This window comes from Phoxinus phoxinus (assembly GCF_949152265.1).
Source record: "Phoxinus phoxinus genome assembly, chromosome: 17".
Lineage (NCBI taxonomy): Eukaryota > Metazoa > Chordata > Actinopteri > Cypriniformes > Leuciscidae > Phoxinus > Phoxinus phoxinus.
The window spans coordinates 13,934,828-13,960,863 of NC_136892.1; the positions used below are offsets into that span (position 1 = coordinate 13,934,828).

General features: G+C 39.2%; 1 protein-coding gene across 2 annotated transcripts; it reads right to left on the bottom strand.

The window, feature by feature from the left end:
- Positions 1–1,036: 1,036 nt before the first annotated feature.
- apbb3 (amyloid beta (A4) precursor protein-binding, family B, member 3) lies at positions 1,037–25,033 on the bottom strand. Of its 2 annotated transcripts, XR_013794712.1 has the most exons (13): positions 24,629–25,033; positions 16,759–16,946; positions 16,542–16,612; positions 13,189–13,240; positions 11,119–11,265; positions 10,636–10,763; positions 7,485–7,599; positions 7,273–7,360; positions 7,080–7,163; positions 5,999–6,114; positions 5,524–5,703; positions 3,596–5,381; positions 1,037–3,164 (listed from the first exon to the last, which is right to left on the bottom strand). XR_013794712.1 is itself a non-coding variant. In XM_079586808.1 (12 exons), exons 1-12 carry the CDS (start codon positions 24,675–24,677, stop codon positions 5,157–5,159), a joined length of 1,443 nt encoding a protein of 480 aa, XP_079442934.1. In that variant the 5' UTR covers positions 24,678–25,033; the 3' UTR covers positions 1,037–5,156. The 2 variants fall into 2 exon arrangements, 1 of the variants encoding a protein (XP_079442934.1); XM_079586808.1 differs by having other exon boundaries at positions 1,037–5,381.
- Between the last annotated feature and the right edge of the window lie 1,003 nt (positions 25,034–26,036).

Genomic DNA, 26,036 nt, shown 5'->3' on the forward strand with positions numbered 1-26,036 from the left:
TGTCCCAACACACTCCACCAAATGGTGGATTCAGGTCGATGCCATTCTGATTAATAACAACAATAATAACAAACACAAAGAATAATACAAAACCATTTACATGACATCCTAGTTTTGTACGGAAATACTGCAAATATATATATAGAGAGATTTTTTTACAGAGAGTATAAACAGGAGAAAATAAGAAACAGGTGCTACATGAGCATTAACTAACAGGTGCTACATGAGCATTAACTAATGCCCTGTTTACACCTGCTATTGAGATGTGTTTTGGTTGATCGGATCACAAGCGGACGACGCTAAATACAGGTGTAAACGCAGTCTGAAGCGCTTTGAGCTTGTCCACTTTCGACCACTTCCGGAGGTAGTCGACACCGCATTCGACCGGATTGCTTTCGTAGTGTAAACGCTCATGTGGTCGAATGTGTTCGAACAGCCACAAAAGGACCCAAGTTTGGTTTGAAGACGAAAAACGTACCAAGCGCAATGTTCTCGCGCCATTCCTGATTTCTAACACGCCCGCCGCGTTCTGCGTGGTCTTGCGAAGTCCGTCTGCTCCGGACGAATTCATGTCAATTGCGCAAGCTTATTTTGTCCATTAGATTAAAAAAACACCAGCCCATAAACCCTCCCCTCGAAGAAACCAAGACAGAAGTGTTTGAAAGTGGACAAAAGAGACGGATTAAAACACCAGGTGTAAATGGGAATGTGTCTCCCTGGTCTACCTGTGCATCTTAACAGCAGGAGTAAACAGGGCCCAAGATTATCAGTTCTCAAGGCTTCTTATCAATGATTTTACATGCTGAAGAGTCGTCCCCTTCTATACTTCCCCCCTTTATTTTAGCATTAAGGAGACCTGAGTTCATTTGTGATATAATACATGTGAGTTGTTTTTTTTTAGTGAGGGAAGGAGTAGTTGCATATTAGATATAGTATCACATAACTTCCTTCAGTGGCATTCATGTGGGTGCTCAAGTGCCCGTGGGCATCTCAGATCAACATGCGCTGAGATCGAGTTTCAAAGAGCTTTTTAAAAAAAGAGCTTATTACATTCAATGCGAATAAAAGGGCTCAAGGGTTTGTTCCTGTGGATACTATCGTGAAGATCTGCGCAGGCTTTGAGTAAATCACATGTTCTGCAGGCACGGTCACATTAGTGAATTTTCACGTGCAATTGTCAATAGGGGAGCCATGCATGAAGCACAGTTCTGTGTGGGGAAAGTGTTCGTAGTCCCTGAACAACGGTAAACGTGGCCGCACTTTTACTGTGTCTTTTAAAGTGTTCATACTTAGTTAGTTTTTAAAGCTCTAAAGCCCTCTGCTTGTGTCCGCAAGTGCCCAAGCGAAGCCTCGAATCTCCAAGCATGTGCAAAAACTGGCTCTAAACTGAGGGCTCCACAAACCAGAATTATATCAACGGGGTCTTTATTCGGGGCCACTGATATCTCCTCATCTGCTTTTCTGAGCTCACAATAGAAAGAGTGGAAGTGACAAAAGCAGGGTCTACCTAAAGCACTGATAGCACTACGTTATTGAGGTCTTTCTGTTGTGTGTGTGAAGATTGCTCCGTTTGCTCAAGATGAATAACGACCTTGAATATTCTGAGCTTAAATTGATTCTAAAGGTGTATTAGTACAGCAAACAACATCCATTTTTACAAACGGTTTACTGTTAATATACGGATATACTCCTATAGGTTTGAAGCTAAATTTACTTTTTGCACATAAATGTGACCTAAAGGGAACATCTCTACTGTCTACATATTAGTCATACAAGAATTAGGTCACTGTACATCGATACTTGTTATCAAAATAGATCACACATTGCGATTCAAATGCGATATACATCTTGGAAGATGGGAATAAGATTAGAACATTTTAGATGAGTCCAGGGTTATTAGATGTTACTCAATCACACAGTTGTTGGATTCGAGTTATTGTTACTTCCTGAATGGATCCTATTTCAGCAATATCACTCAACCAATAGAGCTGTACTTTAGCGTGTGTGACACTGCTTATATAGTTCAATAAACATTTCATACACAATATTGCTGGTTACTTTGTCTTTTCTTGCTCCGCCAATGAAAAACAATGAAAGCAGAATCAACCATTGTGTTTCTGAGCAATACACAGTTGAGTCAGTGATTCAATGACTTAAGCCGAAACTATAGTTCCCTTTTCCACGTTCCGCTCTAGTTCGTGGACAGTCCACATGGTGATGTGTCATTTGCTGATGTCTACAGTCTACACACCATGCCCGATTTTTTGTCTGTGTGGACAACGTAAAGGTTAAAGTAAAAATACATGCCCAGTTATACTTCATTTTCTGAGTTCTGCTCCATCTTGCACACAATTGACCCTTCGCAGGGAGTTTGATTGACAGGTGATCTGACCAATCATACTTCGCCATCCGCCATTTTGTACGACAAAGCAATCAGGAGAGTTAGTAGATTAACATGGGAGGATTTGAACTTGAAAAACAAAGTGTACTGACGCCTTTCTGCGGTTAAAACAACATTCCTTTTTATGTTTATATTCATGTTTATTTGATGCTATTAATGAACACGAGCAGCTTTAACTAATGCTCTACAGCGATCAGTCAGACACATTAAAGAGCCACAAAACGGTATTTATTGTTTAAATTTCTTTAAAAAAATTATCAAATTTGAAAGGTGAGACTTTGTTTAATATCAAAAGTAAGCTGGTCTGTCCTGTCTGTCAGCGCGTTGTGCCAGTGTCCTCTCTGCTCCGCATGTATTTATCACTGCGTGAGAACATGGTGTGGCGTGAGAGCGGCGTAGCTTGTCGGACAGAGCGACAGTAGTCTCGCGTAGCCAGACCTTCAGACTGACGGCTGAAGGTCTGGAATTCATAGCAGCTTTCTTTGGCCAAGGCCCGCCCATAAGGCCGTTTGACCGACATGTCAAACAACCAATTACAGTTCGTTTCGTTCAGCGTCACGTTTCGGGGCGTGGAAATGTCCCCACAACAACAGACCGGCGTGCAACAAGTCAGTCAGCATAGAAAATCAAAGAAGGAGAAGAAAACAAGCAGTAAGTCATTGATCTGTTTGTGCACGTATAACAACAATGGTGTCTGCATTACCACATCTGATCAAAACACAGAGTAAATCAGTAGGAAACGTATGCAGACTTTGTTCAGAGACTGTGGTGGAAGTTTTATGATATTCACTGATCTTTAGTAAAATATAGATGATTCAAAGAATGTCACATGTGTGACTCTCACTTGTAGTGAGAGAAGATTCTTTTTATGTGCCTGGGAAGGCAGAAGGGAGAGACACTCCAGAGAACAGACGAACAAGGACCTCTGACCTAGATGTCAGAAGGCCATTTGGTGAAGGAGGGCTTAGTCTATGGAAAAGTGCTGGTAGGAAGGCTCTGGCAGAAGAAGGCCTTGGAACGGAGATAAAAGGTGGTTCAGTCTGTCTGGGGGTGTGTCACTCTTCTGCACAGGGTAACAACTGTGTATTAGACTGCTCCTATTCTTGCAAGAATAAATACTTCTATTTTATAATTTGACTCTGAGTGTCTCTTACGCAGTGATGTTTGTTTGATGAATTTTTGCCACAACAAGACCTTCAAAGCATCTAAAACTAACAAACACAGATTATTTCGTGGACACGACTCTAAAGACAAAGATGAATTTATATCTCTTTTTGTCTCCACTAAGTGCCTCAAACAAAACTCCTGGACATCTCTTAAAGAGTCTATGCCGTGAACCTCGCATACTTTTGAGAATCTTATGTTTAGATAAATGCTCATTGTCACTCATGTAAACACAACAGTTTTTCTTCCGCAATCACACGTCTGCGCTTTGTTTCCCGGCGGACCGAAAATAAACGCGACACTCGCGCCCCCCGGAAATCCGATAAAATTCAACCAATCAGATGATGACTTCGACATTCCTGAAGTGTTTCCAGTTAAGTGTACCATATGCATCAGACGTTTAGCCAACGTTCCGTGGGCGTGACATCTGAGGCTGAGACTAGAACGACAGTAACTAAGGGAGGCGGGTCTTTGCGAACGGTCAATTGCGCAAGCCTTTCAAAAATCACTCACACAGGTGCTGCTGTCTGCGCACAAGTCTGCACGGACACAAAATTGTGTGGTTACATCAGAGGACTGTGCTGATGAGGAAACATCACGCAGACTGTCCTGAGCTGGAGTGGAAATTGCACAGCATAAGTATACTTTTGGCTTAAGGTCCACCAGACTCAGAATGGTGTAATCTGCAGAAAAGTCACTGAAATGCACGTAGTAGACTGACAGATTGTCTGGAACAAACAGACAAGCGAAGTGAAGCAAAGTCCCAGAGTCCCATTTGTACTCTAGGTTAATCTGTGCTCACTATTTCTTGTGAATGTGCAAGACTTCCGATTCAAAGGTAAATAACTTGAAGAATAACAAAGTGTAGTAAACGGTAAATCTATTTGCTCTACAAACCGTTGTGTTTATGATTGATGGTATATTAAAATAATATGAATATCAAGCAGCATAATGAACTGTTTTTGAACAGCTAAAATAACTGGAAGCGGTTGACACCGGAAGCCTCACGCATTCAATTTACAAATGGCCATGTCCGCTCTTACATCAAAATAAGTTGAATAGACTAATCTGACAAACACCGACCAACACCGACAATCACTAGTTCACTAAGTCACTTCTCAGACATTCCATGACCCGATTGAACGTTCAAAACCAACAGCAAGTGGTCAAAACCAGACGAGCATGTCTGTTGGTGTTGGTTGTTGTCTGTCAGTGCGGAGTTCATTAACGTAATACCAATCAAACTTTAGGACAGGAACTAACTTTGTATAACAGCATTTGAACTGCAGATCATTTGGTGTTCTTTCAGTTTTTGGAATGTGAGAGCACAGCACCTCAATGTCATTTAAACACTGTTCTGCACACCTACATTCAGATATGTCAATCCTCAAAAACACGGTTATTAAGGGCAATTAGGCGGGTTGTTTTTTTGTGAGGTCGTACTGGGGAACTTCAGTTTTTAAGTTAAATTGTTTTTTAAAAATGCCAAAGGCAAAGGATACTTGTATATCTTAAGCTTTTAAGCTTCCTTTCAGCTTTACCCCCTCCTCAAAGCCCATCAGGCCCCATTCCCCTCCCAGAACCGCTGTTGTTAGGGTGTGGGTACGGCAGACTGTTTGTTACGGAATGTCTCAAAAAATGCCAACATGCCCTTCTTCACGCTGGGAGAGGCCATTTTGGATGGTGTGTGTCCTTGGAGTCGGAGCGGGAAGCTGGAGCCGTCCATGGAGTTGGCTCGTTTGACTTTGGAGCCGGCCCGCCACATTTTGGGCCTCACAGGAGGAGTCTGCGCAACCAAACACTTCTGGTATTGAACCTGAAGGGGGCAGCAGACATTTAGAAATACTTAAGACGTAATGGATTTCGCATTGAATTCTGTATCGATGCTATGACTTAAATGTGGGATATTTGATCAGTTATGTAGGGTTAAAAGTGAGATAAATTTAGTATTGCCTCACCATGCATGCAGCCTGAACTGACTCAGAGATGATCCCAGCATCGGGCTCACACCAGAACACATGGCACTCAAAGCGCTGGGTTCCAGCATCCACTATGACTGCAAAAGTGTGTGTGTCATGACCCACACCTAGGAAAGTTAAGTAACGTACTTGGCATTCCCAAAATGGGTCATCTCCATCCTGAAAGAAAGGAAGAGGGGAAAGTAGTAGAGTGAAGAAAACATACTACTCATACATACTGCAGTAGATAGCGTATATACGATGAGAAGTATGCATTATATGCACAAGCAGAACATATTGCACTGGTCACTGCAGGCTACTCAAAAAACTGTCAAACTGTGAACTGTTATAAACATTAAGCAGTATACAGTACAACTCGTGCAGTATGAAGTACACAAGTATTCTATAGCATAGCCTGTTAGTATGCAAATGAAGTACAGTAAAAATCTCAATGTCAGTTAGTATATACTCTCACCTCTCCTCTCCATAAAGACAGAATTTTATCAGACACATGGATGACAATCGGCTCCCACTCATCTCTGTCTCTGGAGTGCAAGATACTCTCAATAGCTCTGTTCAACACTTCCATTCCTGTCAGCATATACATGAAAAACACATTAACCACGAACCCATACAAAACATCCATAGCAGGTTCTGGAACAACATTCCTGTCCGAAAATGTAGTCCTAACCCTATCCCTACGCCTAAATATAACCCTAGTTATCCCTAAAATCAGAGGGAAATGTCAGGTGAATAACACTGATGTAGAAGCACCTGACCCTGGTTGTAAGCCTAAACTTGACATAAGCTGTAAACTTGTCCCTCAAATCTGATTGGTTGTGTGGAATGTTGTTCCAGGATCAATGAAGATGTTGATTCAGCCAAGAACATTTTGTACTGGGTGGAATCACATTCACGCAGGAGTACATGGGTTTCTTTGATGTTTAAGCTAAGGTTTCTAGGTCTCTAATCAGCCACCAATGTAATAATTAACCTGGTTTTATATCTTTATCTTAATGGCCAAATCTTTGTAAACTTAAGCTTTTTGTCTTCATTGAGAAAGTCTGATCTCCTAAAACTGTTTGATACAGGTCCAAATTGGATCCACAATATGTTGTACTCATATTTGAAAAAATTTTAAAAATTGAATTTTAAAAATTCAAACTTGAGAGCAGGAATACTTGCATTTGGCAAAAATGAAGTGTTTGGCACTGAGGTTTAAGAGTATTTCAGAGAATATAAAAAATAAACGCGTGAAAGTCGTTTATTAGTGTAACGAGGGGTGTTCAGGGAAGAAGGAGGTTGGAACCGACAAACGTTTGACATAAACTTTAATCCAGAAGTAAGTAAAAGAGGCAACCCCTCATGGACGACAGCTGCATATAAATATAACAAAACACAACATAAAGTCCAGGTCTGGTCCTGTCTTGTCCTTCACTGTCATCACTCCTCCTTTTATCCTCCCGGAGCTCCTCCGTGGGACTCGAGACCGGTTCTGTTCCCACGGCTCTCAGCCTGCTACAATTAGATATCTGAATGGCCCAAACCACACTCACCCATTGCTCTGGATACAGGCAGGTTTCCAACGTACTCCACCTCAAACTTCTGCACCCTCTGCCTCACTGATTCCAAGAAGTCAACTGGAAAGCACACATTAAACAGTCTCATGAAAGAATACAATTTGCAGTTGAGTCAACCAATCAATTTGCCTTAAAAGACGCCAAATTCTCAAAAAGGCAGTTGTTTTACCTTGGAGGGGCAAGTCCTCTGGGGAGATACTCTCCATGGTGAGAGAACGGGCCATAGAGGGCTGCTGCACCGCCTTCTCTGCCATGATCTGTGGAAACAGACCAATCACAAACAAGCCACCATCTTTGAAATATGGAAATTTTTGATCATGATATGACATGAATGCTAATGTTAATGATGACAATAGATTTATCAGGGTCATGTGATCTTACCTTGGAGCACATCTCATGCAGGGCAGATGCGATGGTTTTGGCTGGAGCGTTGCAGCGGAACACGTGGCACTTGAGCATGCAGGTGTCTTTATCACTGGCCACAAAGGCAAAGTCCCTACGGATACCAGGAGAACGGATAAATACTCATCACAGTGACTTTCATGCTTACTCTAACAGCCTGATAGAAACACTAAACATTAAAATGTCATATATAATCAGTCACATGTAGTCATATATGGTCATGAAAAGAATGGTTAATGGTATTTTTTTTCAAAATAATAACATTTTTAGGTCACACTTTATTTCAATAAACCATGTTAGACATTTCAGTGTTAGTAGATATTAAGTAGACAGTTTACTAATGACTGGCAGTTGACGTAGTTGTTGTTGGTAGAATGTCTAAAGTGGACAGTCCATCACACACATTCACACTCTCACTTACACCAATGGACAATTTAGTGTCTCCAGTTCAACTATGCTGCATGTTTTTGGATTGTGTGAGAAACCAGAGCACCCAGAAGAAAGCAACACAGTTACAGGGGGAAACATGCACACTCCACACAGAACGGCCTCCTGGCTCGAAATAGTGATATTGTGAGATATTATTACAATAATTATTATTTTAGTGTCACATGATCCTTCAGAAATCATTCTAATATGCTGATTTGCTGCTCAAGAAACATTTCTTATTATTATCAATGTTGAACATTTCTGTGGAAAGCATGATACATTATATATACAGTATATGTCCATGCTATGGCATCATGATGAATTGCGTTTGATTTTGCCATACGCATGCTGGATGGCCACAGTAGGAAGCAGCCCTTCTAAGAATAGCGCTACAATAAAAACAGGACAAAAAAAAATGACATCGGCCAGCTGGGTATTCATCACAAAGTGATGCTAACCCAACTCTAATCTCTCAACCTTAATTGTTATTCACTAAATCTCCTCACATTAACCTTAGAAAGTCTCTCTTAGCTGACTGTTCTCGCCAATATCAGATGTCAATGTTCTATAAATACAGATCGATCGGCATTTCTGGGCAGTATGATTTTCCAATTCCATATGCAATGCAACGGTTCAGGCCCTCTGATTCTTCAACACCTAAAGCTGCATGCTCTGGCTTCTTCAAAGAGAATGTTTTATTCATGAATATTACATTGGAGAAATGTAGAGCAGTGGTGCTTCACACGGCGTGCAGCTCAAGCTCGCACAGCATACTGATGCTTGTGAAATCCGCCACTCGTTTACTCTCAACTATTAAAGGAGAACATGCGAGTCAAACAGAATAACAGATGAGTTCATCTGGTTAGAAAAGAGACAGATGGAAACCTTCATTGTGTGAATATAGAGTCATTGTAGGAGCCCCTGCAGATCTCAGAGATGATAGAGCTCAGGGTTCCACTTTTACACTTAGTCAGGGTCTATTTTTGGATTTGCGACCTGAGCACATTTTCACAATATGAATAAGGCGTAAAGACGATGTCATTGGCACATGCCAACATGCTCTAGTGATGGTCCCATTACAAACTAATCTGTTCCCCTTATGTCCAGACAATTTTGACAAACCCCAAAATGTCATTGGTCCATCATGGCAGAATCATCTGCATTTATTGTTTGTTTGAAGACAGGGGAGGGTATTTCTAAAACATGCGAAGAAAAGCAAACATTTAAATTAATGTATCATCATCGGTTAAAAAACTTGTAATTTGATTATTTTTTTGCATTTGGTACAATTTACACAACCTGATATGCATGACAGTAAAGAAATGAAGAAGAAAAAACATGGCTACTGAGGAGCACTACTTCACGACATCACAATACATGTTTTCTAGGTCTAATTGAAAAAAAGAAAAAAAGTGCAGTTATTACCTGTCTCTGTTTTCACGAGTGGTGGTTTAAAAAGAAAAAAGAAACAAAGGTTAATAATAGTTCAAATAACGCAAAAGAAGCGAGAAATATTATAGCAAGCTAAAGACCCTTGTGAAAAAAGAAATACATTTTAGCATACATTTTCAAAAACAGTACTTATTACAGAAATAATATACTTTAGAAAGAGCATGCTGAATCGAACTGAATGTTTTTGGACACGTATTTGCATGTTGATTGTAATTACATGAAAATGTGTTAAAGTAAAAAAAAAATTGTTGCATGCAATTAGACTTTGGAGAGCTTTTTTGACCCACTTAAGTAGGACTTAATTATTGAATGAAATTGTAATTTCATAAATACTATTGTCTTTGAAATATGGTACGTGCATGCCGACCATGTATTTATGGTAAACTAAAATATACTTCAATGTAATTTATAGTGAAACTTGTATGCAATGTATTTGAATATATTTGTAATTACACATTTGTAATGATGAAGTTGCAATTTAGTAGGCTACATTTAATTTATACATTAACTTTAAATGCAACATCGAATAACACTACAGTTAAAATTATAATCAAGTACTTTCAATGTTATTTAGTATGTGAGTCAACACATCAAAATAAGTGTATTTAAAATGTATTTTAAAGTAAAACCTTTAAGGTGACATTATCACAAAGTGCACTTTTTAATAGTGTACTTTAACTTGTCATGAAAGTATACTCTCTTTAAGTTTCTTTAAGTGGCCTTTTATTTCATTAATATTATATTATCTGCCAGTGCAGTTTTATACTTTTACTTTTTATACTCATTTGAAGTACACTACAAGTACAAGTGCACTTGTTTTTCCACAAGGGGAGCTACTCTTCTCTCTCAGCGTTAGCCAGTAAGTAAGAGCTTTCAACAACACACAAATCCAAAACAAAAGCAACACAGTCCAAGCAAAACATGTCCTATTATAGCTTGGATTGCAAATACTCATCATCAGTGGCTCTGCGTTTTACAGGAAAACCGAAACTCGAGCTACACTGGGCTTCACGAGGCGTAAATTAAAAAAAGCACTCTGTGTTCAAAGACCTGCCACTGCCTGTCACTGAATGAGGAAATATGATGAACTGACGGGCTGTATAGGCCATTTTTCATTTAGCGGGCTCTTAAACTGTAGTGAATAGAGTATCTGCAGAAATCCATATTTATTCTGTGTGATAGCATTGAAAAGGAGAAAAACTGAGGAATTTTAGACCCAGAACTAGAAGAATGGTGCAGGTCAGTCTACCTGCCATTGTTGCAGCCCACCCCCCATACACGGATGTTGATTATGGGCTGACAATGGATGAGGCTGCGGTCCACAGGGTCCATTAGACTGAGAGTGTCCTTCTTGAGCACCATCATCATATCCTGACCCTGAACACACACACGCGCGCGCACACACGTATGCTTTGAGTGGTTACGACCTTCAGTAAGAGCTATGCTAACTGCTCTAGCCTGAGGTGATTTAATAGAATTCAAACTGAATCGTAAAATAGCATGTGAATCTTATTTTAAAATAATTGCTAATGGACAGACCAAAATATATACTGTAACACTCAGCAGCATGTATAGCAACATGTAGTTTGTACTATTACAGGGCTAGCACGCTAGTACTGCTATTATGCCTGTCTAAATGAATTCAACGGACCTCCAAGGACACTGGTGGGCCCCAGCTAAGCACATCTCATCTATTCTAGGTCACGTGAGTATAAGTCCAGGCTGTTCTCACCTCTCCCCAGGCGCCAACTTCGTCCCGGCCCTCTGCTTTACTGTGAGAGAGCTGCTGGATGCAGTTGTTCACCGCCAGACTGCTCTTGCCGGGGGTCAGTTCCTCCTCGGGGATCTCAACCCAACCCAGAGAACGCACAGCAAAACACTGTAAGACAAATGAAGAGATTCTCCTAACAGTACTTACTTCAGATAGATAATATATGACACAAAATATGTTGACACTTGTTGCTAAATCCATTGGCATTAATAGTGAGTTGGATCTCCCTAATACTTCTGAGAAACCTTTCCACTCTTTGTATTAACATAAGTAAAAAAATTAAATAAGGTTATGAAGGTATATTGTGAGATTTAAAGTCCCATTTTCTCACACAAGTTGCAACTGTGAGAAATGTGCCGGTTTCAAAGACAAGGCTTAAACCTTGTGCCAGACTAAATGTTTGTATGTTTGAGCGGTTTTATCTGAAAGCAACTTGCACTGACATATCTTAAAATATGTCACTGCCCTTGTTTTGTCTCAAGATTCACTCCAGTAATGTTTTTGTTTTTTTTATAAGGCACGTTTTAAAAAGCTACTTAAATGTCCTAACTGAACTAAGGCCTAATCCTGGCTTATTTTAAGCCTCGTCTGTGATACCGGGCCATAAAGTTAGAATTATGAGGGTGAAAAAAGTCACTAGAAATAAAGTCACAATTGCATTTAAAGTTACTGTGAAATATAGTGGCAATTGAGAGATACAGTAGTGGACAAAAGTGATGTCCGGTCTAGGAATCTTCACCCTTTATTCAAATATTATTTCAAAATTTGTTAAAGATTTTGTTTGCGTAGTTGTGCTTGGAGTCCGTTTTATTTTTGATAACTGATAACACAATTAAACGTGCCAAATTGTGGAGACTTATTTTTTTGCCAGGATGTCATAAAAAAAGGGGAAAATATATAAAAACATGCAACAACAACAACAACAACAAAAAAGAGTGAATTAATGAAATATTAATAACTGATTGTTTTAGTCAAAATATTCTTTTTCGTGTGAGCTTTTTAATTTTTTTCCAAATTTTTTATATAATTTTTTTTATATATTTTACATATTTGCCGATTTTGGCAAAAAAAATAATAATATATTATATATAATATAAATATTTTTACCTTAACCAAGTTTAGTGTTTTGTTCTTCCCTTATATTTAAAATATCTTCCTTGTATTTTTTATGGTTTAATCAGACTTTGTAGGGTCATTAAAATCAAATATCCGCTCCAGACATCACTGTTGGCCACTACTGTATGTAGTCACACAATTAAAAGAATTAAAGTTGACATTAAACGAAATAGTCACAATTACAAGATAAAAAGTCTAAATGGTCATAATCACAAGAAATAAAGTTATATCGTGATATTTAAAGTCTAAACTGTGAAATATAAAGTGCCAAATGTGAGCCATCTTGTCACACAATTACAATAAATAAGGTCACAATTACAAGAAAAGTAATTTAGTGATATTTATATTTATATTTGAAATGTATATTTATTGGTGACACATGCAGTTCATGTTGACATTCTGGATAACATCCATTTATATTACAGTGATTACAGTTAGGATGTTTTATATTGTATATACCTCACTCAGTGTTTCTTACTTCTATCAAATATGACTCACACATATTACAACAACAACCCCCCTGAAGCATCCTGGGGTTTATTTATTTATATTCCTGTACGAAATCAAACCACCAAGCTACCGTTTACCAGCCTGGTGACTGATGGAAGTCAACATATTTTGTACAAAGCATACATCTATGACCCTAGGATCATTTTACACAGACTCAATAAAGCTGTGTCTTAAAATTGCATCCCTTGTGCTTTTAGCGGTCATAGCCCTGCACCCCCACCTTCACATATCCACACTACTCACTCACTAAACATGCTCCTTTCCCACTCTGACCCTCAGTGGGTACCTCAGGATGTGCTTTCTCTTAAGTGTGATGTTTGAGGGTCACAGTGACTAACAGCAGAGAAAACAGTCATAAATTGTACATGTTGAACAGTATTAGGGCAGCACACAGCATGATTCTACCTTGGAGTCGGGATCCATGTTGGCACAGAAATACTCTTCCTGCCAGGAGGGCCTGAAGCAGAGCAAGAGAGCACATCATTATGATAATGACCCATAATTAAATACTGAGCTCATTTCAGCAGACACAAATAAATAGGAATACAGATTAAGTCTTGAGATGCTGAACACTTATTTTCCTGTTTGGAGTACTACTGAAAGCACACTTTCGTTTATGCTCTAGAAAAGCCCATTTAGACCGCTGGGGTAACGTTAGTTTGTCCCGTAAACAAGAAACAGCCCCTATAATTATCACACTCAGCTTTGTCCTGAGCATTTTGAGCATTCTTCCTCCCTGTAATAAACAGAGGTCCCGCAGAGGAAAATGATATAAAATAGAAAGTCCTTTATTGAGGACTTTGTATCGATAGAAACCAAATAAATCAATTAATAATTTATTACACTAATTAATACATAAAAAATTCCAATCAATTGTATCTGAACTTAAAGGAACACTCCACTTTTTTTGGAAATAGGCTTATTTTTCAACTCCCCTAGAGTTAAACAGTCGAGTTTTACCGTTTTCGTATCCATTCAGCCGATCTCTGGCTCTGGCGGTAGCACTTTTAGCATAGCTTAGCATAGATCATTGAATCTGATTAGACCGTTAGCATCTCTCTCAAAAAAATGACCAAAGAGTTTCGATATTTTTCCTATTTAAAACTTGACTCTTCTGTAGTTACATCGTGTGCTAAGACGTTGGAAGTTACCGAGCTGGGGACTATTTTCAGGCGCTGCGTAATATTATTGCGCCGGCTGGTACGGCAGCAGTTCCTTGATTATTACGCAGGAATGAGAGTGTAGTTCCTAATCATATTGGCCAAATCGCAACTTTTCATTTTCTGTCAGTCTTAAGGCAAGGCAAGGCAAGGCAATTTTATTTATATAGCACGTTTCAGCAGTAGTGCAATTCAAGGTGCTTTACAAGGTGCAAAACATAAAATATAAAAGCAACATTTAAAAACATTAAATACAAATATAAAATAATAAAATATACAATACAGTACAATGAATGAATGAATGAATTAAAAGTAAGCAACATTAAAAAGATAGGTCTATAAGTCTTAGTACACGATGTAACTACAGAAGAGTCAAGTTTTAAATAGGAGAAATATTGAAACTCTTTGGTCATTTTTTTGAGAGAGATGCTAACGGTCTAATCAGATTCAATGATCTATGCTAAGCTATGCTAAAAGTGCTACCGCCAGACCCGGAGATCGACTGAATGGATTCGAAACCGGGAAAACTCAACTGTTTAACTCTAGGGGAGTTGGAAAAAAAAGTGGAGTGTTCCTTAAACATGCCAGAGTATAATTTTGCGCTCTGTCGTGTTATGCCCCCTCAAGGTGCTGACAATATATGTGAAGGTAATTGCGTTCCCTGTAGCTGTCAACAATTCCCAAACAACTTAGCAGCAGCCAATCACAGCTCTCTGAACAAAGTAATTGGAAAGGTCAGTCAATGACAAACATGGCACTAAATAAAGGCCCGTTCCAGCCTGTTACATAAATGTGTGTACAGTATTTTGTCCTTCACTGGCAAAGACCATGTTTTGCACTACAAAATGTGGAGAAACTCTTCTCAGCGTTCATAATTCCCCAGGTGAGTGCTCGCTTATGTTCAAGCATTAGCGTGACTGGGCCCTCATGGCCTGATATCAGAGTGTTTGGAGGTTAGCCAAAGCTAAAGTTTTTACTCTCCGTCCCACAGTTGTAAAGGCCACACCTGACTGGCTGTCTAAAGCAGAGCCTCTTTCAGCGGAGAAGACATCTGTTCAGGTAATACCACCTTCAGGTAAAGGAATGTGTTTGTTCAATTAGATGTCTACAGGCTTCATTAGTGGGGTAAACAAATGAGGAAACGAATGGAAGGAAAAGGCGCTTTTTCATTTCCAGAGCAGCAGAAGGAGAATTTGGCTTAACTTGTATGTGTGTTTGGCTGCTAAGCTGTGCCAGAGTTTCATTTGCATCAAGAATGCAAATTGACACAGTCCATGGGTAATGTGTTACTACACCCAACACATTAAAACAATCGTGATTAATTAGTTGACGACACATTTTTCGCATACCTCGGGTCTTAAGTGACCTGGGACGTTATTTATTACCCTACCCATTCGTTAATTTATTTATTTTTTAATTTAGACATCAACCTTCTTATTATTAGTCTTTGATCTATTCATTATAAACAATATAACAATATTTTTTTTTTATGAAAATGTCTGATTAAATCGAATTACCGGTAATAGTCTGTAAATGTGTATAGGGGTAGTGACCCAAGGTATGTAATAGTCCCGGTAAGTATAATTTTTCTGTGCAACAATAATTGAATATAATGACTGCTCAAATTGAACCCTTACAAGTTCCAAAAGGTAACAAAATACTCTTTATTTTATTCTTTTGTAATTGTTGTTATAATATCAGGAGAGTTTTATACTATTGCCCTAGTTAGAGATCCATTCGTGTTAGATATAGATCAGGGTCGATGATTGGCAAAACATGTATTTAAAGGAACACTCCGACTTTTTGTCAGAGTGTTCCTTTAAGGGTAATACAATATTCTGTGGCTTGGTGAATGTCTTCTCATTATGTTCCTAATGACTTTTATCAAATGTGTGCACATAAATATAAATTGTTTATTGCACTGCACTATGGAATACTAGATTCAAAAACATGGTATGGTGTGATTACAAAAACGGACTGATGAACTGCATAACTGTCCAGAGGGAAACGATAGCTTAGATGTTTCTCTTTCATACTTCCATTTTTTTGTAATTTAAGTTTAAACTTCGGCTCAGATGTTTCTCCTCAAATTCCTTAGGAGACATGAATGGACATGATTGGACATAAATTAAAAAACTGCTCTCGATTTACTTTCAATGCTGTCTGAGAAACAACTGAGATTTTTATAACATCTTATTAGTGATGTTCTTTTACTACAGGCTATCACAAAAAGGTGCCTGGGACAAAGACAGTGGGAAAAAAAATAGTCAAGTTGCTGTGTAATAAGGGGAATATTATACAATCAGCCAGTCATTATTCTGGAACAACATTCCAGTCAAACAACCCCTTGTAAAAAACCTGGAATATCCCTAACCCTAACATTATAGAGGAATAGCTGATAACAAGCCTATTGCCCTAATCCTAATGAAATAATGTTATTTCAACAAGGATGTTCCAAAAACATCCAAGAGCATCTCCAACTTGGTTAAATCATTGAGCTTCACACACTTTGGTTCGCATGTTTTAATGTCTAGTTTCAGAGAAACATCTGTAGCCTTTCCTCAGCCGTACGACCACCGGCGTGTGTGATTCCCTCACCTTTCACTCAGCGAGGGTAGCGGGTTTTCAGTCAGTCTTCCTCTTGAATCCCGCCTACCATCCACTGCAGTCTGAAGAAATCAAGAGTGGAGATGTGATGACTGACGCACGCACGCACGCACACACGCACACACGCACACACACACACACACACACACACACACACACACACACACACACACACACACACACACACACACACACCAGAGTATCTCACCTTGATCTGGCTGGCAGTGATGCCGTTAATGGTGTTTTGTTCCTCCTCGGCGCTGTAGGAGGGATGCTGCCACTGAGTGGTGCCCGTGGGCACGTGCCAGTAATAGGTGCCAGTGCTGTCACGTATAGTGCGCCATCCTGGAGGCAGATCCGAATCCAGCTCCAGACTCTGATCATTCCAGATGTTATCTGCAAAGAGAATGGATTACTGGATTAATCCCTACCTGAAATAAATGTTATAAACATTTCACATGCTAGTTTGAGGGTAGCATGCAAAGATTCTTGTAAATGTGCCATGTTACAGTTCCCAACACAGAGCCAGCAGCCCTCACACACACACTCACACACACACACACACACACACACACACACACACACACACACACACACACACACACACACACACACACACACACACACACACACACACACACACACACACACACACACACACACACACACACACACACACACACACACACACACACACACACACACACACACACACACACACACACACACACACACACACACACACACTGGGGTGAGGTCACTGCAGTGATGGGCTCAGATCTACTCATGAGAGACAGACCAGGCCCTAATCTGCCCACATGACACAGCCTAAAATGAGGTCAAATCTAAAAGCAGCTCTGTCTTATTAAAAAAGAGCTGGACTAATGTTCATTTGTATTATCTCTATCACCCTGTCCCTCTCACACAAACATTTCCTATATGTAACTTCTGTATCTGTTATCGGTATCTGCTATTTTATTATGGCATGCTTTTTTATTGATTTCAACATTATTAAAATTGTATTTATTATTTTGGTAAGACTTTACAATAAGGTTTCATGTGTTATTCACATGAACTAACGATAAACAATACACATAAAGGGTTTAATAATCTTAGGTAATGTTACTTTCAACATTTACTAATACATTATTAAAATCAAAAGTTGTATCTGTTAACATTAGTTAATGCACAGTAAACTAACATGAACAAACAACGAACAATTAGATTAGATTTTATGAGATTATTCATTTGATTAACTAATATCAGCAAAGGTTACAGTAATAGATGCTGTAAAAAATATATTGTTCAAAGTTAGTTCATGTTAACTAATGTTAACAAATGAGACCTTATTGTAAAGTGTTAAAGATTATTTTAATCTATATTTTATTCTGTTAATAAACCTATTATTAGGTTTACATGTAAACTGTGCATGTAGAACTCAGCAAAAAACTAATTTTCACAGAATTGGAATGACTGTCATTTGCAAAGGTGGGCACATTGCTTGCCATCTTTTATTTTATTAAATGGTATTAAATAATTACATTATGTTTTCAGCTAACAATAAGTGTCTAGTATCTGTCACACGCACATTTCAGTTACCTGATGGTGGTTTGACTTTGCATGACACTGTGCATATACACAGAATACTAAATATAATGAAATTAATATGACCTAAACAACATAAAATGTAACACTAAAGACCCAAATCTACACAAATAGCAAAAAACTAAACTATGTAAATAAAATATAATCAGAAGTGATGCATCATGTAGGGACCTCAAGGAATGTCCTTGTGTTGTTTTTCCACTGTAAAATATAAGGCGACTAACAAAAAAACCCTAAATTTAACAATATTTTACTTTAAATGTATTTTCATGTTGAATATTACATAATTTTATAAATGATATAGTAATTTTGACAGTATTGTAAGAACCAATTGTCAGGTTTTAACTGTTGCATTTTCATATTATTTTCTTGGTAAAATGACAGGATTTTTACAGTGTTTATGTGTGTCAAAGTCACCCTGTCACGTCTCTGACAAAGGCATAGGGCTACTGGCAGAACAGCAAGCAGGAAAGGGCAGCTCTGTCTGATGAATTATGTGTCTGAATATATCTCTAGCCTGAGAGAATCATTTAACACGATGCATCTGGAGAGCCCTGTCCACTCTCACAAAAAAAAAAGGTTTGACGGGACGTTTGGGGAGAAAACAAGACTGTAAGTGTGTGTGCGTGGTACTAGAAGTGGGTCAGTAGTGACACGATGCCTGGGCACGGGTATAAGAGTTGCCTCTGACATTCAATGACACGGACAGTCTCATAGTGACATTTGCACATACATTTAAATAGTTCATTTGTTGAGGAAGACCTTGTGATTTATATAAATGAGTGTTTGGTTTTTTAAATGATTTCTTGTGAGCTGTGCTTGGCAATAGATATTGGACCTTTCTTGCCCACATTATGCTGAACAGCTGATCTGTGAGCTCTCAGCATGCATTGCAACATGAATAAATTATGCGGATAGCACTACAGGCTTATTGTTTTGTTGTTTGTTGACTTTATTATGCAGCTGTTGTTGTTTTTATCATCACAGTTCGTTACTTGTTTGTATTTGTGTAGTTATATTAAGAACTTATCTTTTTACAATAAATACAGTTATGATTTTTATCGTACATATATGTAAAAAAAAATTGCATTTTAGAACCTTTGAAGTCCAAACATTGATACTGTACCACATTAGTGTCTTCCTAAACTTACAAAAATTTAATATGCATAATATGTAATATGCAATATGCAATATGCATTTCTGAAGAAAAAAAAAAGTATGAATTTGTTTAAAAATAAACTAAAAAAAAGGTAGAGTATGTTTTTTGAGAGTGTGTGATATAAACAGGACTGACAGGGCACTAAGTGAAGAGGAGAGGATGTGCATTCACTTAGCTTTGCTTTCAGCAGATTTGAGAGCTTGGAGAGTCCTGTTAAAGCCACAATGATCTTACAACACAAAGGACTGTGGGTTTAACCTCTAAACCAACACCTCAAATCCGCTTCAGTCCAATTAAACTTGTTGCAGTCCTGAGGCTTACTAGATGACCATTTTTACACTTATAAGCTGATTTATCGAATGGCTTGGTGTGTTATCAGGGTGCGTACAGATTTTTTCGAGTGAAATTCAAGTCGTTTTCCAGCGTTTTCAAGCAGAGCAGTGGCAGCATATAAACGTCTCTGTGAATGTTTGTGTGTCTCCGGCCCTCCCAAGAGATCATCAATCATGTCCAGATCGAACTCCCTTTTTTTCACAAGCCACCCCTCGCCTCCGCTCCTGACAGGCCATAATAATCGCACTGTGTTACCATGACATTTTTAGTGTTTTGGGCTGGCTAGCTGTGCTGTCAGCTGAAATAAAACACAGGCAGAAGGAAGAATAAAGGTTATTCTCAGTCTAATTCTGGTCCCCATTCGGTGCACCTGAAATGATGTCTTCTTACTGTCTGTGTTTGGAGCTGATAATAAAAGTGCAATGCGTGGATGCTGAAACACAGATGATTTCACAGATTGGTTATCACTTGTTTCAGGCTCAGGGGCAGGCAGATGAATATTGATGGATATTCTAAGAAGGAATAAGTTGCTAATATACAACTCATCTGTTATTCTGACGCCAATTTACTTCAAATGACACCCATGCTACCTAATGTACATACACATTATATTACATGATACATCATGTAATACTGTCTGCGAATCTCAAATGCAAGTCTGTGGTTTCAAGAAAAAGTGTGGGTTATGAACTCTTCAGGGTATTGTGGAGCAGCTACAGCGAGACACGGCATCACTTCCTGTAATTGTGGTATCACAGCTTTTCGCACGTAGGTGGTGCCCCAGTTCCCATCACGCACCCACTAACAACTTCAAGGCTATGTCATGAGGGTGAAGCGATAACAACCGATTGGGGGGTGGAGGGGTTGAGAAGAGGATGTTTGTGAATTATTGATGATCTCCTGAGAAAACCTGCACTGCCGGATCAGTCCCAATAGAAACTGTTATATAATGATCGTGTCAAATTGTGTCCAATTTGGTGCAAGAAAACCTCACTGTTAGTGGCACCATGTTGACAAAGTCTGACATTAATACATGCTCATTACTTGGCACTCGGCATCTCAGAGTTTAATGTTCGAGTACATTTCCTGAAGAGTGCTTGCCTGCGCAGAATGCTAGTTGTGGCTGGTTGCCAGGCCATTGCTATATAGTCTGAATAGTTTAAAGCATATTGCTATCATGTTATGCAGTTGCTAGGGTGTTCTGGGTGATTGCTAGGGTGTTGCAAAGTGGCTGCTTACAAAAATGGTCTTGTTTTCCATATACTATGCATAAAGACTTAGAAAAGTAATAGCACCTCTCCTCAACAAGACATATGAGTTGGCGTTAAACCTGTTTAAGCAATATTAACACTGATACTTGCAATTCAAGCACCACAATTTTTTTTAATTATTCCAGAAAACTACTTGAATAGTAAACAGGACACATAACTTGACACCCAGATACATTTGAGAGTAACCACAGGCAACTAAAGAGTCTAAAAAAACAATTGTGCCTTTTACCAGAGAGCTCTCATGTGGCCAATCAGAACTGACCACTCCTGACTCCCATGAGCCACTGAAACAACTGTAATAAAAGGCACTGATTGCAATCAATAGATGTTTCGCCTTCCAATTCAACCACTTTCAAAGTAAAGCTGAAGTATGAGGTAAAGAACACTGAGATAAATGTACAATAAAGAGAGAGAGAGAGAGAGAGAGTACCGAAAAGTGTTTACTCTACTCTTAAAGCAACACCAAAGAACTTTCCCTCTTCGGTCGCCCTACAGGTTGGAAGCGGAATGGTCCATTACCGCTGTCGTAAATAATTTAGCCTACTGTCGCACACACGCACGCTCGCTGTTTATCCTGCACCGGCTTTGGAATGAACGATGTCCACAGGCAAGGTAGAGTATGTTGCATGATTTCATGAAAGTATGATGTATTGCAACATCAGAAACGAAGAAAAACTAAATAATATGACTATTGTAACGCTTGACGTAAAGCAAACCAAATTTGTAGTTTTCTTATGTCTAATTCGAACTACAGAAACGTGACCCGGTCTGGCAAACTTACATAGTGTGGTTATACTGTAGCAGATATAGGACCGCAAAGTGAATCCAGAAGTGCCTTTCACCTGTTACGACTTGATGAACCACTGAAACGATTTTGGAAACATTATTTTGAGGTAAAAAAAATTCTTTAGTGTTGATTTAATTGTTCTTTAGTGTTGATTTGCTGTCACCCTGGGTTATAACCCTTCTACTAACACAGTCTCACCCCAAAACGTCACATACTGACGGGTCTTGACCATACGGCAACATACGACGAAAAGGGTACCCTTTAACGTCCATGTGTGACGATTCAGGTATGGTTGGGTTTAGGTATGCGTTAGGGTACCGCTAGGAGGCGCTGCTGGTGCGCTTATGTCTGCGTCTCATATTGACGTTATAGGGGTACCCTTTTCGTCGTATGTTGACGTATGGTCAAGACCCGTCAGTATATGACGTTTTGGGGTGAGACCGGGCTGCTTATACACTACAGGCTTAAGATGCAACACATTACCAAAAATGTTGGGGGCAAAATTGGTCCATTGTGTAATGTCAATTCCGTATAGAAATGCATGAAGCACATCTCACACAGAAGTCACTTTTAAACCAAGGAGCTTTCTATTGGCCATTATGGCGATTTTGTTTTTCTGTGTTTCTGTTCCTGTTTCCTTTGTTCCCCACTTCCCTGCTCTTCATTTGTTACCATGGCTACTGATTTAGTTGCACACCTGTTTCTAGTCTGGTTAGTTTGTCCTGTGTATATACAGCCACCCTCAGTTTTTTTTCTGCTTTCAGTCGGAAAAGTCTCTTTCAAACCAGGCAGCTTTCTGTTGGTCAGTACGGTGAATCCACGCGGACAACTTGTAATCATTACAAAATAATTGACCCGTAAGCAAAACTCCCGACTGCATGGATTCCTGCTGAAATTACTGAATTTTGGATTTCATATCATACCTTTACCCCAGCTTTTGTGGTACCAAACAACACAGTGCTAACGCTGTATTAGCATTAGCACTGTATTAGCAGGTGCATATACGCAAAAACAGTTGTTTAATAACCAATTATACACTGGTTTTAAAAACCCAAGAGGCACTATTGGAAGAAAAAGGGGAATATTGCGAAAAGCCAAGAAAAGGACAAAGCTCCAATATGTCCAGTTTGGAAATCTGTCGGGACAAATGAGAGAAAGAGAGAAGCAGAAAGAGAGAATTGTAGCTACATCTGGGGGGAAAATAATCCCAATGGCGTAATGTCAGTGGTCTGATAATCCCAATTCAGTTATATGTCCGTGTGAGGTCAGACCGGGAAGATTAAGACTAGAGGTGGATCTAAAAATCCATCTGGGACTTAATCCTTGGGCCTTCAATAAATCAAGAAGCAAGACACAGCATTTTATTTTGGACGCCATTATGAAGACATCCTCACATGAAGGCAGGCAGCATTTCAGTGAATGAAAGTACAACTAAATTGATTAAGTAAAGAAAATTTGCAGCAAAAGCAATCGATTCCTGCACATCTACAGGAGCTCCTGCCATCAGCGTTCACTCAGCACCATTCAGCATTGGGTCTAAGTGCCTTAGTGTCCATGCCTTTGCTTTTGGAGAAGCTATTCCATCATTCAATGTCTCTCGTACAGAGACAACAGACAAACATTCATTCTCACACACACCTCCTCTCTGTGTGTTTAACAGAAGTTATTTTAAGAGTGATGACGTGGGTAGGACACGGCGAGGACAGTTTCTCCCTTTGTACAGATACTGGGTACTTGGCGCACAATGTGTCCTTTTTATTATAAAACACGGTTTTAGGTTAAAATGTATACGAGTCTATGAAACAAAGTGTATATTTTGGGTCCTCTGATATTTTAGGTGTATATTTCAGGCTCACCATTATAATCAACTTTTTTTCTTCAGCAGTACATTTTAAATGGTCCTGTGATGTGACATTATTTTGTTGTTGTTGTGACATATTCCATGTAGTCTCTGAATAAATATTTTTTTACATAGACATGTCAATAATATTTCATCAATGGAGTTTTAGCATGTCACAACACAGGACGTCAACTTTTTTTCAACTGAAACGTTTTCATCTCCATCCCCTATTCTGTGAACAGAATATGAATATTATATCATGTAACATGATGGTTTACTGGTCAACAACCATCTAAGATCCCGTTAATACTATCTTCTGAAAGCAAAACTCAACATATCAGCCCACTATCAATTCATCATCTAGGAAGTTTCATTTGAACACTTTTGGAAGCAACTTTTAGCATCACGGCTCACTAGGTAAGTTGTTTTGACTATAATAGTTAATATGTATCACCTTTCACACTACCTCAGGTGGCTGTAACAATTATTAATAATTATAAACAATTTCAGTTGGAGCTCTTTGTATAAATCATTCAAAATGATTGGACTCCAAAGTGTAACAATATCAAGCTCTACCACATAAACTCATGAATGGAAAGTTTACTGGTCTATATAATGCTTCATGTTGTGTGGGCAAATTATGCTTCTGTGTTTCCATAATCTAAATCCTCCAACAGATGCATAATCCCAACAAAACCGCACAGGTGACATTGTCCATGAACGCTTGTACGCCTGGCCCTCAACGATATCAACAGGCAAACCTCTCAATTTCAACTTTTTTAGATTGTGTTGGTCTCGAGTGTGAAAACCAATCGATGCAAAACTCCTAGTAATTAATTCCAGCTAAATCAAGTCCGTTTGACTAAACGTCTCAAAAACAGGGTCTCCAAAAAGTCGGGTGGGTCTAGTATGACACAGCACCTGTAGTCATAAGTGAGCGGCGGAGCGTGTGAACAACAGAACAATCTGTCTGCAGATGAAGGGAAACTCTTCCATTTACTTCGACACCTAAGTAGTAGAGAGTGCACTAAGCGGAGAGAGGACAAAGAGGAGGGCAAAGTGCAGATGCATCCGTGTACCTACCGTCATAGTTGACGATGATGATGGCGAGCATGTAATCCTTGCCCAGCATGGTGTCTTCCCGAAAGTCCCCTGAGGTTAGTTCAGATACATTCCAGTTCAAAGCGTCCCAGCACCACCAACAAACTCTGCAGCACACACTCACACACAGGGACCACTGCACTCAGAGATACGCTCACATGCCAAAAGGATTAAAACCCACACTCCTCTTTTCCTCTCTCCGTCTATCCCCTCTTTTATTTCCCCCTCAGGTAATTTCACTGCTGTCTAATCAACCTCATCTTTGTCTTGTTGCCTAATGCTGCTCTCTTCCCTATTCTGTTCACTGTCGTTCCGTCAAGCTGAGAGTGATGCTGTTTGTGAGATTGCCTCTCTCTCTCTCTCTCTCTCTCTCTCTCTCTCTCTCTCTCTCTCTCTCTCTCTGTCAGTGTGTGTGTGTGTGTGTCTCTGTGGATTCTGTAATTCAGTAATGCCTGCAGCTATTCCCCCTCTTTCGCCCCCCTTCCCATCCCTCTCTCGCTGACTCTCTTTGCCCCCCTAAGCTCATGGTGGTGCCTTAAGGATGGCTGAACATAGCTGAAAATAATGTAGGTGTAGATCAATATTATAAATGGAGAAGATACATGGAAATATAGGCTATATACAGCAAAAGGTGTTGAAGTGGGTTTTTCCTTCATTAATCAAACAGGGCACACACTGTGACGTGTGTTCCTGAGAAGAATTAGTGTCTCCAATCTGTTCCACACAATGAGGCAGAGAATCACCATCTGTAATGTGAAGAGTGCAACAAATTCTCATTTTTTACACTGGGTAACTTCCCGTCCATTTAAAAGCCCTATTGTACTGTTTCAATATCGAAATGTGCTATTAGAGTTTATTATGTTATGCGAGGAATATTTTATCAATTTGTAATCTAACAGCTTCATTAGACTTCATACAACGTTTCTGGGAAACATTTTAAGATGTGATTTGATGAGATTAGCAAGCTAATGCTACTAAATACCGAGTGCGTGTTGTAAACACAATAATATAAACATATGACTCGCACATTAAATATTCTTAAAGAAATGGTCGTGGTCAGTAAAGAGCTGTGTAGGGGTGTAAAGGTTTGTGGTTTGCGTTGTGTTGGTCCACCTTAATTCCTCCCGTCATGAATTCAAGTGAAGTCCGTCATCGTCCAGCCTCCGTGTGCATCATCACTTTGCACTGGTTGCCACGGCAACGACTTCTCTGTCGCGAGCGTCTGTCTGCTTCTGCAGTCACAAATGGAGATGGGCGCGCGCATTTATAATCAGTGGAATAGGCTGCTGCTGTAACAATAGCATTGTTGTGCCATATTATATTTTATGTACATTGCAGGCCTATGTCTAAACCACAGTTTATGAAATAGGTTATGAAATAGGTTACATCG

Excerpts from the sequence above, each read along its gene's own strand:
- apbb3 (XM_079586808.1), bottom strand. The coding sequence starts at position 24,677 with ATGCTGGGCAAGGATTACATGCTCGCCATCATCATCGTCAACTATGAC. Across the intron at positions 5,704-5,998 it reads TGTCTTTATGGAGAGGAGAG|GATGGAGATGACCCATTTTG; the intron begins GTGAGAGTATAT and ends CCTTTCTTTCAG. Across the intron at positions 5,382-5,523 it reads CAGTTCAGGCTGCATGCATG|GTTCAATACCAGAAGTGTTT; the intron begins GTGAGGCAATAC and ends TGCCCCCTTCAG.